A 16603-nucleotide genomic window follows, 5' to 3' on the forward strand; every position below is an offset into this window, starting at 1 on the left:
ACCGACACTCCGGTACTTCTGGGAAGGGTGAGACCTCACTCCCTGGGCACATGCCGGGTCATGCTGCAGGGGGGGCACCATTTTGAAGAACAGACCATCCTGTCCCCACCATCTTGACCGCACCCTCTTGGCGTAACCTTGCCCAGTCATGCCAATGGGGGCCAGGTGCTCTTCACTAGGGCTTCCCCACCCTACCCAGGCCCTGCTTTGTCTCAGGGCGGCCCGGCTCATAGGTGGACCAGGGGCCTGGCTTGGGGTGGCAGAAGGGGCTACAGGGATCTGGGGTGAGCCCTTGGAGGGCAGCCACAGGGGGCTCAAAGGGGACACAGAGCAGCCCACGAGCATCCCCCCCACCCCTAAACGGGGCTCAGCTGGGCCTGGCCACAGCCCCTCCCCAGCCAGGCCACCCTTCTGCCGTAAAGCGCCATAAAGTCCAGCGCCGCTGGCTGCTGAACTTCCCCCCAAGTCGCAAAATTGCCGTCAATCGGGGAAGGCTGTCTTCTCTCAGGCAAACGTGCTGATGGCTGTCGCCACCCGTGGGCGGGGCTAAGAGGAAAACAAAGCGCCGGGTGGCCAAATTAGCCAATCAGAGGAGATGAGTCATCCCTAGAGCCAATCGGCAGCGGCTAAGGGGGCGGGAATGGGCGTCAGCAGGAGTGGTTGAGTTCCACGTGGGCCTAGGCGGGCTGTCCACGTGAGGGCGGGCGCCGGAGATGAAGATGAAGCCGAGAGCGGCTGCGGGCGGCGGGGACCGGGTAAGGGGGGAGGGGACCGGGGTTCCACGTTTTACCCTGCCCGGGGAGGACGGGTCCAGCCCCCCATCTTCCCAGCCCGCCTTGGGGGCCCGTCGTTACCCCCCCCCTTGTGGGGAGACGTTTCCGGCTGGGTCTGTGGGGAGGTAGAGCGGGGTCTCGTCCCAGCCCGGGCGAGACACGGCCCTGGTGGTGGGGGCGGCAGATTAACGACCCCAGAGCGCCCGTCAGTGGGGGGTCCCAGAGCGCCCGTCAGTGGGCCGGGGGGTGGGGGGTCCCAGAGCGCCCGTCAGTGGGGTGGGGGGTCCCAGAGCGCCCGTCAGTGGGCCGGGGGGTGGGGGGTCGGCTGCCACTTCCTGCAACCTGGACCTTAAACGAGAAATGTTCGTTCTTTTAGCCACGCGATTGGGTGTGAGAGGCCCTGGCCGGCCAGGCGTGGGTTAGGGGTAACTGGGAGAGAATGAATCCCGGCACGGGGCAGAGAAATCCCCCAGCCCCCTGAACAGAGTAACCCCCTTCTCTCCCCGCACCCCGCTATTGGACGGCTGTGCTTAGTAACCCGTAAGGAAGTTGCGGGTTGGCGCTCAGGTGGGCTCAGGGTGTTTAACTAGAACTCCGGGAGTTTACCCAGCACTGTCGCAGTAGCTGTGCCAGGGCAAAGGAAACGAATCCTTGCCCAGAGGAGCTTGCCCTGAAAAGTCCCAGATCAAGCCCTGTGGTGAGGCTGCAATACCGCCTTGGTATGAACTGATACTGTGTGTATATTAGTTGTTAGACAAAGGAAGCTAGTCAAGTATCAGAGGGGTAGCCGTGTTAGTCTGAATCTGTAAAAAGCAACAAAGGGTCCTGTGGCACCTTTAAGACTAACAGAAGTATTGCAAGTCATCTGAAGAAGTGAGGTTCTTACCCACGAAAGCTTATGCTCCCAATACTTTTGTTAGTCTTAAAGGTGCCACAGGACCCTCTGTTGCTTTTTAAAGGAAGCTAGTGAATCATTGGCCTGGCAGGCAAAATTCTTCCCAGCACTGGATTTCTTGACTCTCCATTTAACACTCTGTGTTAAACATCCTGGTAAGTGAGTGCAATGGGTAGTAACTTACATTGCCTCTCTAGATGTGGGCCTACATATTACAAAGAGCTGGGGCTGGAAGGGATCTTGGGAGGTCATCTAGTCCATGCAAAATTACCGCTCATTCTGAAAGATCCCAAAGTACTTTTACAGAGGAAGGATGAGACAACCCGTTAGAGTGCTAGCCCCAGACCTGGAATTCCCTGCGCTGCTCCAGGCTTCCTGTGTGATCTTGGGCGGGTGATTTAGTCTCTCTGTGCCACAGTTCCCCATCTGTACTGTGGGGGTGACAACTCTATTCTACCTCGTCAGGGGTTGTGTGGATAAAGACACTAAAAATGTGTGAGGTTCTCAAGCACTGTGGTATCCAAACACAGGCACACAACACGCACAGCTGGTCAATGCAGAAAGAAAACCAGCTAAAACCTCTCCTTGCTGTTTTTGTCTAATGTGAGTAACCGGGATCGTAGTTGCTATATGTACAATAGAGCCTCAGCGTTTCAAACACCAGAGTTGTGAACTGACCGGTCAACCATACACCTGATTTGGAGCTGGAAGTGCGCCATCAGGCAACAGCAGAGAAACTCTCCCCTTTTCTCCCCCCCCCAAAAAGAAAATACAGTACAGTGTTAAATGTAAACTATTAAAAATATAAAAGGAAAGTTTAAATTAAAAAAAATGATTTGACAGGGTAAGGAAACTGTTTCTGTTTCATTTAAATTAAGATGGTTAAAAGCCGCATTTTTCTTCTGTGTAGCAAAATTTCAAAGCTGTGTTAAGTCAATGTTCAGTTGTAACTTTTGAAAGAACCACCATAACATTTTGTTCAGAGTTACGAACAACTTCCATTCCCAAGATGTTCGTAACTCTGAGGTTCTACTGTAGCAGTAATAGAGAAGACAATTTGAAGTGACTATTCTTTTAAATTCAGTGCCTCAGTTTCCCCCTCTTTAAATGGGGATAGCGTTTATTGACCTTTCAAGGGTGTTTTTGTTTGTAAAGCACTTTTCAGATGGCAAGGCTATGGGTAAGAAGTAAAAGACATTTGATAGTCTGATTGGGTATATAACTTACCTTCCCGGGGCAGTGCCAGCTTCCCCATCTCACGCTTCAACCCTCTTGTGTAAGGCAGAGAATTTCATTCAGTTTCGATGGCCCATTTAGTCCTTGTCTTTTCTGTTGAGACTACTATATAGGGGGTCTGTTGGTGCCAGTCCTGGAGGTGGCTTGGGTATTAAGGTCACTTACCCATTAGGAACTGGGCCGAGACCCACCCAACCTTGAGGTTTCTTACTGACTCTGCTTTGGTGACTCTCACTTTCTCCCAGTGGCGTTTGTGATCAGATCTGCACGGCTTCTAATCGGCTTGTTTATATCATCGCAGGCATTTGACGATGCAGAGGGAGACCTGGAGGCAAAGGAGGAGAATCAGGATCTCCCCAAGAAAGGCAAACCCCAGGGAAGGAAAAGGGCTTCAGTCCCAGATGGCGTTGTGAAACCGGTGAAACTCAGCCGGGCTGATTTGTACAAGCCGCCCACCAATGAGGAGCTGAACCAACTGAAGGAGACCGAGAATCTCTTCCATTCCAGCCTTCTCCGCCTGCAGGTCAGAAGAAGCCGGGGAATCAAATAGGACCCACTTTGTGCTGCATTCAACCTGGTAGCCTGATTCTTTCCAGCCTGGAGTGTATGTTGGAGACTGGGGAGGCTTGGGAAGCAGCAGATGCATTACTGCACGGGGAACTGACAAGCTCCAGTCCCAGTTTGGCCCTGACTCGTGCTGCCACCTTGAGCGAGTCCCTTGACCTCTCTCCAGTTTGTATAATGGGGATAACACCATTGAGCGCCTGGCAAGGGAGGAAATTTGATGGGTTTGTTCACCTGGGGCGACTTCATTTTCAGCGGGTGAACAAATGATTCTCTGATTCTTCACCCGCAGCGTGATGGGTGGACAGTGGCGCTGGCTGAAAAATGTATGAAAATTTTGGCCAAAAAAGCCTTAATTTTGGGGGATCAGAATTTTTGAAATAGATTTTGTGCCTGAGATGGTAGTTTTCACGGAGATATCGCAAGACTGTTCCTGCTAGAAGCACTGCTGCTGAGCTCTCTCTCTCTCTGCCTGTTTCTAGCATCGAGTGACGTGCGGGGTCCCGAGCTTTGGATTTTGCTTCTCCTTGTGGGGTTCCACAGTGTCACATGGGTCAGCGCGGGGGATCTAGTTGCAGGATCAGGGCCTCCATTTGGGGGAAGAAGGCGGTTGGGGAGGCCCTTGATTTTTGGCTGCTGTTTGGACATTGGCTTGACTTTGAGTGAGTGCTGTACGTGTGCCTGGAATTGTGGATAGTGCACTGGGATGCCTCGGGTGTGGGTGGGACACGTTTGCCTGTTGGGGGAGGGGAGGCATTGGACCTTTTATTTGGAAGTGTGGGAATGTGCATTTGCTGTAGAATTGTAGGTAGTCACAGAGCCAGATAAAATGGCCTAGCAGTTTGCCTGGTGTTTACCGTCTTGGAGACCTGGGGTTCAAACCCCACGTGAACCCTGGCTGGAAAACTGAAAAGTATACACGCTAGTTATTGGGCTCAGTATAGGAGTACGTGAGTGAAATTTACTGGTCTGCGATAGACAGGAGGTCAGGATAGATGCTCTGAGCTCTCTTCTGACCTTAAACGCTCTCAGTCGAAGAGGAGCAGTTCTGAGCCACGTTCTGTGCCAGCTTGATGCCTGGGGAGGCAAGCCCACACCTACCCCTAGCTCCTGGATGCTGCAGTGGCTTTTGCTGTAGCAGGGATTCTTTCCCTTCACCTTTCCCAGCCACAGTGAAATCGATGTCGGCTGCACCCGTTTGTTCTGGCTAGGCATCAGACAAGAGCCGAACTGACACTTCGAAGTTTCAGGGCTGCTTATGAATTAGCAGCAGCAGAGGGACCCACGTGAACCACCAGTGGAGGATCCCGCTTGGAGAGTAACAGTTGGTATTTGGTATCATGCAACCATATTCCCCGTATATCCAGGTGCTGGAGAAACCTCCCTGGCATAGAGGAGTCATTGAGAGGGACTGGGAGTTCCGCTGTCTCACCCTACGGAGAGCGTTGCCCTCTGGTCCAGGCTGGGAATGCCCCTCGGGGCAGGATAAAAGTCTGCAGTGATTTCTGTTGCTGAGGCTTCCCTTCCTGGTCTCCCCTTCTCTCTGCAGATCGAGGAGCTGCTGAAGGAGGTGAAGCTAAAGGAGAAGAAGAAGCAGAAGATTGATGCCTTCCTCCACGAAATCAATACCCTGTTGAGTGCTGTCCCAGAGACCCCGGAAACCGATGTATGTCCTGGGGCGGCCGGGGGAGGCAACGGGGCTGTCTTCTTAACAACGAGCGGTGCTGTCAGCGAGCCACTTCCGACTGGCTTTGCCCTTTGCGTTTCACGCCTTGTGTTTACGACTCAGCCGAGTGGTGCAGCCGTCCCAAACCCTGCTGGCCGTACTGCCACTCCCCCTCCGGAGCATGTTTCTGGGGTGCATAGATCCTGCCATCCCCACCCTGTAGCTGTAAGGTCCATGGATATCATGGCTGGGATGTGTAGACAGAGAATACAGGAGAGAGGACTGTGAAGCGGGGGGGATCCCTGCAGGACCCGTTTCCAGCCACTGAGTTACGGCCTTTGGTTCAGGGTCCTACACTCCCCCTTTGATGCTCTGAGCAGTATTTTGGGTGGCAGAGTCCCAGTTCGCTTGGCAGAGCCCTGCTAGTAGCTGGGTGAGCTCAGCCGCTGCTGGGAACTGGAGCATGGGCTGTCCTTCACCCCTCCCTGCCTTTCACAGCTCGCCGACCAGTCCTGGCTCCCGAAGGACGTGAAGGTTCCGTTCCTCCAGGTGCCTGTCAGCGTGAAGGGGAAGTTCCGCTTCCTGCCGCCAGCCGCGGTGACGGTGGTGGGGAGCTACCTGCTGGGCACATGCATCAAGCCGGAGATCAACGTGGACGTGGCAGTGACGATGCCCCGGGTGAGTCCAAGCATGCCTGGCAGGCGTGGGGTTGGTGTGGTGCCATGGCTGAGCCTGCGACCTCCCGTGCTCCACGGCCGGTGTCTTCTCCTGTAGAAGCTTAACACGCTGTGTGCTATCGCAGGGTAAAGATGCCCATGGGGACTCCATGGTCCCCGTTCCTCTCAATCTAACCAGATCCAAGCTTCCTGCTGCTTGATTTCCAGTGCGATTGAAGAAACAACGTGTCCCCTTCTCCTGTCTGCTCCCTCTGCCTGGGTAGGGACTGGGCCTTTTCTTTAACGTCAATGAGTTTAGATGCAGTCTGGCTTCCTTAGCCACCATGCGGCCTGCCCTTGGCCTGCTTCTGAGCCTGTGTCGAAGAGCAGGTGAAGCCTTGGCACCATTCACCTGCACTTGTAGTAGATTGTATGCCAAGAACTCGCATAAGAGCGCTTTCCGTGCCAGGACTTCCTGTCCCTCTTTTCAGCTCACTCCTCAGAACCACTCTGCCTTTTATGTGCCTGGCTTTCAGCTAAAGGGACCCACCCGGGCTGGCTGTCGGGGTGAGTCAGCAGAATAGCTCTGCACTTCCCTGCAGAAGGCATGCGGTCTGCTAATGCTTGGCCGGCTGGTTGCGATTTGCTGGCCCTGTTAGAGCTGGAGCGGATGGCTCTGCGTTCTGCAGTGCTGTTTCTCTGGCCGTCACCTTCTCGCCCCAGAGGTGGCTGCATGTCTGCAGGGGAGGGAAGGGCATGTGTGTTGGGCTGAACTGGGCTCTGGAAGCATCAGAGATGATTCCTCTGTCCCCCTTCTTGCTCAGGCAATCCTCCAGGACAAAGACAACCTGAACCAGCGATACCACCGGAAGAGAGCTCTGTACCTGGCCCATATTGCTCAGCACCTCTCCAAGGAAAAGCTGTTTGGCAACGTGAGATTCACGTACATGAACAGCAACCATCTCAAGCCGATCCTGCTCCTGAAGCCTCAAGGTAGCATGTCTGTGAACTCCCCACCCATCCCTCACTCCCCTGGGGCCTCCTGATCCCCGGGGCTCTTCTCACCTTGTCAGTGAAGTTGCATAGCGCGACCAGCGGGTGGCGCCATCACATCAAGCAATGCCAGGTCTGTGTGCATGCTGCAAACCCCCCCACATCACTGGCTGGGCTGAGCCCAAGGGTCTGACACTGGTATCTGTGTGCACAGGACATGGGGCTGGGGAGAAAACTGGTCTGGAGTCGCCATTGATGTGCATCGCTCTGGAAGCCGGGCTTGGACTCCCGGCCTCGCAGGCTAGGGCGATCAACAGGAACTGGCAGTGCAGAGACACTATTGGGAGCAGGTTTCTCTGGGGACTAAAGGCTTTGGAAGTAGCCCAGGCACCTGGGCAAAGCACTTGAGGGTGAGGAATGGGCCTTCCAACGTCATCCTGGGTCCTCCCGGAGATAGGAGTCTGTTTGGCTGCATTAACAAAGGGCTGGAGAACGGTAGGGACTCCAGTGAAATGCCACGCGTGCAGCACTGATGCACCCCTTCCGGTCCCGCTTATCTCAGTGTTTGTGCAGTGCCCTCTGTGCCCATAGCGCTTTCCAGGCCAGCTGGAAAAGGCCCAGGTTAATCCTAGGGGTGGGCTGTCGCTGCTGGATGTGGTGCTCGCTGCCGGGTGTCGTGTCGGCCATGGGTCGCGAGAGTCAGGCAAAGGGAGAGCAGGGGGCGATGGACGGAGCGTTGGGGGGCGGGGAGAGAGGATGCTAGGAAAGGAGGAATGGGAGACGCATTGTTCTGCAGTTTCCCTCGACCGCTCCCAGGGATGAGAGTTTGGGGTGGCTGGAGACATAGGCAGGGGCGACTAGGCAGGGTTATTGTCAGCTCTGTTGATTCATCGTCCTCATTACTGATGATGTCTCCGTCTCCTGCTGGGAGCTCTATGGAGTAAAAGGGAAAGTCTGGTGCTCTCGTCCCTCCAAGGAGAAGGGTGGTGGCCCCTTCCTGGGTTAATCCCCCCTCCTTGTGTCACTCTCTCTGACTTCACTTCCCCATGGTGCTTGCAGGTAAAGATGAGAAGCTGGTGACAGTCCGGCTCTACGTCTGTCCCGCCTCCGGTTTCTTTAAGCCCATCCGCTTGTACCCCAGCAAGAACAACGTCCGGACGGCCTGGTTCCTGGAGCAGGGCTCCCCCGGAGAAGGTAGGGCTGGGGCATGCAGAGCTGCGTTGTGGCTTGGGGTGTGCTGGGACGCCCAGACAGTTCAGAGGGAGCTGGGTGCGTGGCTGGTCCTGGGATAGAGGCCATCGCGGGAGGGGAGCAGGATTTCCTGCAGGGTGGGGTCATGGTGGAGCCGGCAGCAGAGAGAGGGAGTGTGTATGTGGGTTTCTCGCTCCCTGCAGGGTCTCTGCACCCATCAGCATTCCCTGCTGAATCCTGTCTGGGTCCTGCTCAGTGCATCCCATAGAGGGGCATCGAGTCACCGGAGGGTCTGCCCTTGCGTTGCACCGTTCCCTTTCCCTGCTTGCTGCAGTCTGGCTAAGACCTCCTCCTCCCCCCCCCCGATGGGGAAATAGCAATTTGCTGCTCCCACCCCACAAAGCTGGGAAGGCAGGTAGGGGAGCCTACAAGGCAGCACCAGCTACAGTCTGCAGCCAGCCCCCGCTGCAGTGCTCTGCTGCAAGGGGCGGCACGTTCTGCAGCCAGCCCCTCGCAGTGCTGGGAGCCTCTAACTGGGAAGGATGCAGAAGGTTGGATTGGGTTAAAAGTGCCGGTAACTCGACTGATTGGGTCGGGCTGCCTTGTTCCCTCCCCAGGAGCCGCCGAGCCCCCCACTCCTCACTACAACAACTCCATCCTCTGCGACATGGGGCTGGAATCCAACCTGCTCTTCCTTGCCGGCGCTGGCGCCGACTTCCCCGGCATGAGGGACGGAGTCGCCCTCCTCAAAGTCTGGCTGCACCAGCGGGAGCTCGACAAGGTAGCCTCGTCGGGGGTGCGCTGGCCTGCTCAGCTCTGCCCCGCCCCTTCGACCCCAGTGCGTGTGTGGGGCATGGTCTCTTTTATTCCCACATGAGGTGTGGGGAAGGGACGGGGGTGCATTGTCCCCGGCCCACTCTGCCTTTGGTTTGTGTGTGGGAGGCGTACCAGCCTGGTATGCTCCCTGCTGATCTCCAGTAGCTCCCTCCTGCCCCAGGGTCCTTGCTCTGTAGATAGGAATGGAGGGTGTGCAGGGTCACTGCTCCATTGAGGTTGAGCTGTCTGGTCTCTGGTCCCTCAAGATCCCCATGATGCTCGATTCAGACTAGTCCAAGCGATTGGTTCGCTCCCCTGGCTGGGGAAGTGTGAACTGCAGGGTGTTGCCCTGGGGCAGGCAGGGCCTCAGCCCGCCCTCTGTCTGCAGTCAGGGTCCAGTGGCAGTCTCTGGCGTCAGCGCCCGGCCCTGCCACGTTCCCTTGCTGGCTCCCTGGGGAAGGGGTTTTGGAGTCATGGGAGATGAAAGGCGCTTAGATCCCCGGAGCGGTCCAAGAGACAAGGGCACCCGTGCCGGCGCCGCTGGGCGAAGGGCAACAAAAGCTGGCGTCGTTACTCCGCTGAGCCCGGCCCTGCAGGGAATCATCAGGCTGCGTGCTCTCGGGCTCTGTGAGTTGCCTGTGACTCCAGGGCAGGCCTGAAGCTTGTCCTAGCTCTGTGTCTTGTCTCCCAACAGGGCTTGGGGTGTCTCAACGGCTTCATGGCCTCCATGCTGGTTGCCTACCTGCTGGCCAAGCACAAGATCAGCCAGGGGATGAGCGGCTACCAGGTGCTGAGGAGCGTTCTGCAGTTCCTGGGTGAGCTCCCCGGTGGCTCTCGGGGCAGGGAAGGTGGCGTTGGCAGCACCTTTGGCCTGGATCACAGCTGAGCCTAGAACCCAACGGTATAAGGCTGGTGCATAAACCTCTGTGCGCCACGCAGCCCTGGCTGGGCTTGGAGGGGCCCGGAGGACAGACATGCCTCTGTCCTTGTAGGATCCCCAGTTAAATGTCCTATGGCAGACAGGTAAATCCTGAGCAAGACCAGCCAGATCCTCTGTAGCCCCCACCCTGGGGTGAAGGCAGGATGATGCCCTGTGATTTGAGCTCGAGAGAGAGAGAAACCACGACAGTCCTGTTGATTTGATGGTCTGGAAGCTTGCAGCAAAATGCAGCCTAGAGCCTCGCCCTCAGAGTGAAATGGCTGTACAGGGAGAGTATTTTACAGCCCAGTCCCGGGGTGCGGTAGGATAGACTCCCCCCAGCACAGAGCACTGACCCTTTCTTTGTTCACAGCTACCACAGACCTGAGTGCAGCTGGGATCAGCCTGTTGAAGGACACAGATAGCTCACTGGTAAGGAGCAAGTGTGGCCCCTGGCAGCATGGTCTGGTGGCTAGGGCGGGGTAGGGACTCCTGGGTTCTGTTGTTGGCTCCGCTGTTGACTCAGTCACTTAACTGCCAGGCCTTCGTCTTCTCTGTCCAGTGATGCAAATACCCCCCTGCCCACTGCGCTGCGCGGGTGGATGGCCTGCGCGGCACCTGGGCTGTGCTCCGCGTTTGCAAGTCACTGTTACTCTAAGGGGCCGGGCAGCGCAGAGTTTGTTGCTGCATGTATCTCGGTGGGTGCTAAGCCGCATGCTCTCTCTTCCAGCCCACCCTGGCCGACTTCCACCAGGCGTTCGAAGTGGTCTTTGTGGACCCCTCGGGGTTGGTGAACCTCTGCGCTGACATGACCGCCAGCAAGTACAAGCAGGTACCGGCAGTGTTACTGATGGGCATCCACACAGTCCCGCCTCTCTCGGTTTCCTCCCCAAGGCTCCCGCTGCCCGCTGTTTCCAGGCTGGTCTTGCCACGTGGCTTTGTCCTGGGACAGGCCTGTTGTTTGGTACCAGGAGTCAATGTCCCCTTGCCTGGGACGCCCCTTCCCCTTTCAGAGTCAGAGGCTTTTGTATCCCAGCCATAGTGTATTACAGACAAGCAAGCGTAGGAAGGATGTAGCTTGTGCATTGGCCACTGGTGCTGTGTCCTGCCCAGCAAACTAAGCAGGGTAAGGCCCGGTGTGTGCTGGGATGGGAGACCTCAGAGGGACGGGGTTCCATAGGGGGTGCTCTTCCTATCAAGTGAGAGCTGAGCTAGTGTCCCAGCGGGTCTAGAGTTAGCACTTCAAGCTGCACCGCTGTCTTCAGAGACCGTGTAGAACTAGGCTCTCTGCCTGCTTGTGCTCACTGGAGACCTTGGGTACTTTTCACAGGAGCTGGGATCCGAGTATGAACATCTACCTTCTTATCCCTCCAGGGATGCAGGATTCTTCCTCCTAAACCGTTGTGTTCTCTCCTATTCTCCGTCGGTTTTCATATCGCCGTAGCAACTGAGAGCCTTCCAGTAGCGCACTAAGCAACGCGACTAGCACGTCGTGTGTTGGCTGGTCTCTTGCCCTCTCCCAAGAGGGAGGAATGTGTGTGGTGGAGTGTCTTGTTTTGGTGGTTGCTGCTGTGTGTGCCGAGGAGGGCGAGCTCGCTAACGGGGCTCTAGCCTGCTGTCCTTTGACCCTTAACCCCTTGACGAGGGAGTGGGGCTAACTCAGGGAGAACAGGGGGTTCAGAAGCTGGCTCCAAAGCGACCGGAGGAGCTAGCGGGCAGGGGTTTTGCGAGGGAGTTCTCCAGGTGAAGGAGGAGCGACTGTGTGACCCTTGGGGTGAGTTTGTGTGTGTGTGTGTGTGTGTGTGTGTGTGTGTGATTAAAAATGATAGCGTGGGCTGTACGCTGAGCCTAGCAGCCTGTGACGACAATGTAGGCAGAAGTCCAGTCCATTGTATCACATGCGGCAAGTACAGTTACCTGCTTGCATGTACATACACTGCAAGCAGCTCATGGCCCTCAGAGACACGGGACTGTCTCTTGAGGCCGGGGCGCTGGAACCGTGTGTATAGTGGGGATGCTGAGAGTGATTGAATCAAACTGTAAACCCGGCATGTAATGGAAACCACTTCAAGCCAGGAGGTGCGGCTGCACCCCTAGTTCCAGCACCTATGCCTGAGGCCAGACTGGCTGAACTGGACGGGCTAAGGGAGACAGAGAGGCACGTAGATGAAAAATCATGAATGGTGTGGAGATAATGAATAGGGCAGTGTTACTTACCGCTTCATGCTAATACAAGAACCAGGGGTCACCCAATGAAATTAACCAGCAGGAGGTTTAAAACCAACACAAGGAAGTATTTCTTCCCCCAACGCCGTCAACCTGTGGAACTCGTTACCGGGGAATGTTGTGAAGGCCAAAAGTAAAACTAGATTTAAAAAAAGAACTATCCAAGTTCAGGGAGGATAGGCCCGTCAGTGGCCATTAGTCAAGATGGTCAGGGATGCAACCCAATGCTCCGTGTGTCCCTAAACCTCCAACTGCCAGAAGTTGGGACTGGACGACAGGGAATGGATCACTCGAAATAGCCCTGTTCTGTTCATGGCATCTGGCATTGGCCACTGTCGGAAGACCGGATCCTGGGCTAGATGAACCATCGGTCTGATCCACTATGGCCGTTCTTACGTTCACATTGGAGAAGGCAGATCAAAGACTTGCTCCTTGCACTTGGAGTGGAAAGTGGTGAGGTTTGTGATAGTCCTTAGCTCCTGGGGCAGTTCATTCTGCAGTCTCCGATCATCCCGAGAGACGCTTCCGTCTCCCGCACAGACGAGCTTTACCCTTATTGGTGAGAGTTCCATTGTGCTGGAGGAGTGAAGTTGTCAGCCACGGTCTCCATCCTGGAGCTGTAAATGATCTTTTAGGTACCCTGGGTCCAGGCCATGGAGCACTGTGTGACAAGGACCGAGACTTTAAACTTGATTAGCAATTCTAGGGGAAGCCAGCGTAGAGAGCAGAGAATGGGGGTGATGTGCTCACCCTAGCATGTGTTGCTCAGGTGACATCTGGTAGCATTTTATGCAAGTTGGATTTCCCGAAGTGCTGAAGGTTTCGTGCCCAGGTATATTGCGTTGCTGTAGTCCAGTTAAACAGCTGCTTTGCTCCACCTCAGAGGTGGCTGCATTTCCGTGGTGTGGGTGAATCGACCCCTTTCTGTTACTAGTGTTTTGTGTAAGCTGCTTTGGGCTCCTAGGGCAAAGGGCCGTTATTTAAAATTCTCTCGGTAGGTTTTTAAAGCGTAGACAGGGCTGGTGAACATCTCTAGATTAACAGCCCTGAACTCCTCGAGGCACAGAACATACTGCTACCCTCCAGGGCGATGGGAGGTTAATGTCGGGGGCCCAAAATAACCAGCCACTGGGGAAGGGGAACTGCTGCTTTGAGCTGGCCATGCAGAGACCCCGCTGGACGGGCTGAGGGATCCGGGTTCCGCTCCCCAGGCACGGCTGTTCCTGGCTCTAGCCCCGGAACTGAGTCATGCTTCAGAGGTGGATCTGCGAGCTCAGCACTGGAGCCTTGTGCCTTCTTCTTACTAAGCTGAATTGGCTCCAACCTGGAGTCATTTTATTTAGGGTGCCTCGAGATCTGGGGCCGAGGATTGGCTGGGCTCAGAGCCAGGACTCCCTGTGGGCTCCCCCCCCCCCCCAGATCGGGATGGGGTGTGGGTTGCAGCTGGGCTGTAGATGACCGGGGAGCCAGGGTGCTCTCAGGCGCTGAAGGACCTACGCTCGGCCTGCCAGTGGAATGAAACTCTCCCCTACCCTCCGTTCACGACTGCCCCTCCCTCAGGTCCAGTTCGAAGCCAAGCGCTCGATGGAAGTTCTGGACGACAGAACAGTGGACGGATTCCAGCTGCTGCTCATGACCCCCAAGCCCCTGATCAGAACCTTCGACCATGTCTTCCAGTGAGTCTGGTCACCGTGGCTTGGGGACGGTGTGGGGGGGATCGGTCAGAGAGCAGCTGGCTGTCCCAGGCTCCGCGCGGGATCCTGGCAAAAGCGCAGCGCAGATGCGGCCCGGGTAACTCTGTGGTCGTCATCCACCCTCCCAGCTGCCTCCTACTCCCCCTGCAGATCAGGGTGGCACCCCCTGCTCCCCTGCCTCAGACAGGGTGTGCTGTGCACACATCCCAGCTGTTTGGTTGGGCTGGCCTAGGTGGCCATTTCAGGGTCTGATCTCTGCTGAGCCACGAGGGCTGGGAACTCCCAGTACACACTGGGGGAGAGCTGGGAATCCCAGCTTCGCTGGTCCATGCTGTGTCAGACTTTACCTGGATGATGCTGTGTGCACTCGATCCCGTGAGTGTAGCCCAGCTCCTGGCCTGTGCCCCCCTCCCAGCATCCCTCCTACCTTGGGAGCATCCTGCAGGCACCGCTGCCTTGAAGTGGCTTGGCAGAGGGAAGCCCAAGGGCATTTCCCAAGGTGACTGAGGCTCTCTCCTCCCTCGCCGCAGCCTGAAGCACGTCTCCAAGCTGCAGGGAGCCTGCAAGAAGATGCAGCTGTTGAATGAGCTGATGGATCGAGGCGGGAACTATATAGCTGCAGCCCTGCCCTTCGTCACCTCCCTGCTGGCGCGAGGGCTGGCCGAGAGGGTGCTGCTGCTGACGCACTCCCTGCCCCAGGCACCGCAGGTAACCCTCCCCCCCCTTCACAGAGCCTCCTGTGTAACGCAGCAGCTGCTTCTGTAATGTGCCCCCTCTCCTGCCCACTCGGGCCTCCTGTCTCCTTCCATTGCGGTGCTGCCCGGGGAAAGGTGGGAAGGGAGAGTCCTTGCCCTGTGCCCCTCCCAGAGGGCTCTGGTTATCTTCCAGACTGCTGGTTCAAATCCTGTCCAGGGTCAAAAGTTGAACCAAACTTGTCAAAAGTTGTAGCTGTTTGCTGACCGAGACAGGTGGAGCTCCGTCCAGTTCCCTGCTGTCCTGGCTTGGTGGTCTCAGCAGAGAGGCCATGGGGATTGCATCCCCCGCCTTTCCCCTCTTTCGGTGGGGTCCCTCCCAGACAGAGATTGAGACCCATTGGTGATGGGGGTAGTGAGAGAACTTGCATTGCTGGGCTGTAGCTGATCTGGATAACCAGGCCCCTGCCCGACAGCGCTACAGCAGAGGCTGGTGGGGGCCGGGGTAGGGCTCTTGCATGGGGGAGAGCTTTTGAGTACATAGCCACCCCGTCTGCCTGGCTCCAGAGGGCAGGGGTTCTGGGGAGCAGGACGGTGGGGTGGATCTACCCAGCAGAGGGGCAGTGGTGCCCGAGCAGATGTCGCTCTAGCAAAGGTGTCTCCGTTCACGCTGCATTCCCTGCTTCTCCCCAGTGGCCTATCAGCGCAGAGCCCCCGAAGCACAAGGACGCCGGACACCTGTCGTTCGGGCTCTTGCTCACCCCTGAGTTTGCCGCTAGCATTTTGGAGAAGGGACCAGAGGCAGATCGACCGGAGGTGAGGACGAGGCTGCTCCTACCCGGGGTTGGGGTGGCGCTTACATTGCAGGAGCCCCTGGAAGCCTTGCTCCGGGTCCTGTCATGCTGGGTTCTCTACAAAGGGCTAACAAAGCCCGTTCCCTGGCACAAGCAACTTACGATGCAAGTACCAGACACAGCAGGGAGATGCGGGTGGGGGAGCAGGTGATTGGCAGGCAATCCTTGCGCTCAGCAACGACCCCAGCACGTGGGCTGCCGAGCGTTGTGTCGGCATGGCAGCAGGGGCGAGTTAAAGAGGGGCCGGAAGGAGGACGGCGTGGCGGCTTTGCGGGTGTTTACAGGGAGCGCCGGCCCGGCGTCGGGGCAGGCCGGGAGGAAGCGCCACGGTGCCGGAAGAGAAATTGGACACCGCGACTGGCAGCTGTGGCAAAGCGGAGAGGGGAGCTGAGCCCTCGCTATTGGTTTGTGGGTGGTGATAGGAGAGGCGGAGCGAAGGCGCGGGGAGCAAGACGCAGTGTTGTGTTTGTGCTGGAGGAGGGGACGCCAGGGGAGGGTTGCAAAGGGGGGGGGCCACGCACTCAAAGGGATGAGTCCGGAAGAGGAGCGATGGAGCTGAACTGAGACCCTGCACCCGATCTCTTCCTCCGCTCCCGGGCGGATCAGGATCGGACCCAACTCTGACATAATAACAGGGAAAATCCTCAGGCCTTGGGGCAGTTCCATGGGCTGGGGGGGTCTCTGCTGTATCAGCTTTAGCCAGATCCTGGGCATACGGGGGCCTGGAGCATCACTGGAATAGAGCTGGGGGCTGTGGTCACTCCCTGGCAGGCTCTTTCTGCCTACCAAGCCCCTGTGTGCCCAACTCTGCTCAGTCCATGTTAGTGGCTGCTGGGCCCCAGGGCACGGTCTGAGCATCCCTCCCTCCCCGCCCCCAGCTGGCAGTTGCAATTGCTATGGGCTGCATTCGAACCTGCGGCCTGCTCCCCTAAGTGCTCTGACCCTTCTCTCCGCAGGCGGCCGAGTTCCGGAAGTTCTGGGGGGAGAAGTCCGAGCTGAGGCGGTTCCAGGACGGCGCTATCTGCGAGGCCGTGGTGTGGGGCGCAGAAACCATGTGCCAGAAGCGCCTCATCCCGGAGCAGATTGTCAAGCACCTGCTGTGGCTGTGAGTAGGGTACGGTGGCTCTGGAGCGACCGCCGCGCTGCCTGGTCAGGGGCACTGTGGAGCGGAGGGTCAGCTGGTGGGTTAGCCGCTGGCTGGAACCGGGTTCGCTCTGCGTTGCTGTCCCAGCTCTGGTGCGGATGGGGGTCACCCTGTGTCACATCAAGACTTATGCTGTTCTCAGACACAAGTCACCGGGCTCAGGACAGGGGTAACTGGTGAGGTTTGAGCCTCGAGGAGGATGCCGGCAATTAGCCGCCGTTACCCTGTCGATACAGCCAGGGCTGTTGGGAGGAGGGACTCCTGGATTCTATTCCTAGCTCTGC

The 16603-nt window shown here is 57.1% G+C and overlaps 1 protein-coding gene across 1 annotated transcript in view; it reads left to right on the forward strand.

Annotated features, from left to right (window-relative positions):
• The first annotated feature begins 650 nt into the window (after positions 1-650).
• The window catches only part of NOL6 (nucleolar protein 6), a 66825-nt gene continuing 50872 nt past the window's right edge, over positions 651-16603 (forward strand). The window contains exons 1-14 of the mRNA XM_034774424.1: positions 651-755; positions 3206-3427; positions 5018-5134; positions 5633-5812; positions 6615-6783; positions 7843-7977; positions 8592-8755; positions 9485-9605; positions 10083-10141; positions 10440-10541; positions 13496-13611; positions 14160-14337; positions 15015-15137; positions 16132-16280. Coding sequence (XP_034630315.1) covers positions 714-755; positions 3206-3427; positions 5018-5134; positions 5633-5812; positions 6615-6783; positions 7843-7977; positions 8592-8755; positions 9485-9605; positions 10083-10141; positions 10440-10541; positions 13496-13611; positions 14160-14337; positions 15015-15137; positions 16132-16280 — 1877 coding nt within the window. The 5' untranslated portion in view covers positions 651-713. The remainder of the gene's footprint in view (positions 756-3205; positions 3428-5017; positions 5135-5632; positions 5813-6614; positions 6784-7842; positions 7978-8591; positions 8756-9484; positions 9606-10082; positions 10142-10439; positions 10542-13495; positions 13612-14159; positions 14338-15014; positions 15138-16131; positions 16281-16603) is intronic.

Source organism: Trachemys scripta, chromosome 6, assembly GCF_013100865.1.
Source record: "Trachemys scripta elegans isolate TJP31775 chromosome 6, CAS_Tse_1.0, whole genome shotgun sequence".
Classification (NCBI taxonomy): Eukaryota; Metazoa; Chordata; order Testudines; family Emydidae; genus Trachemys; species Trachemys scripta.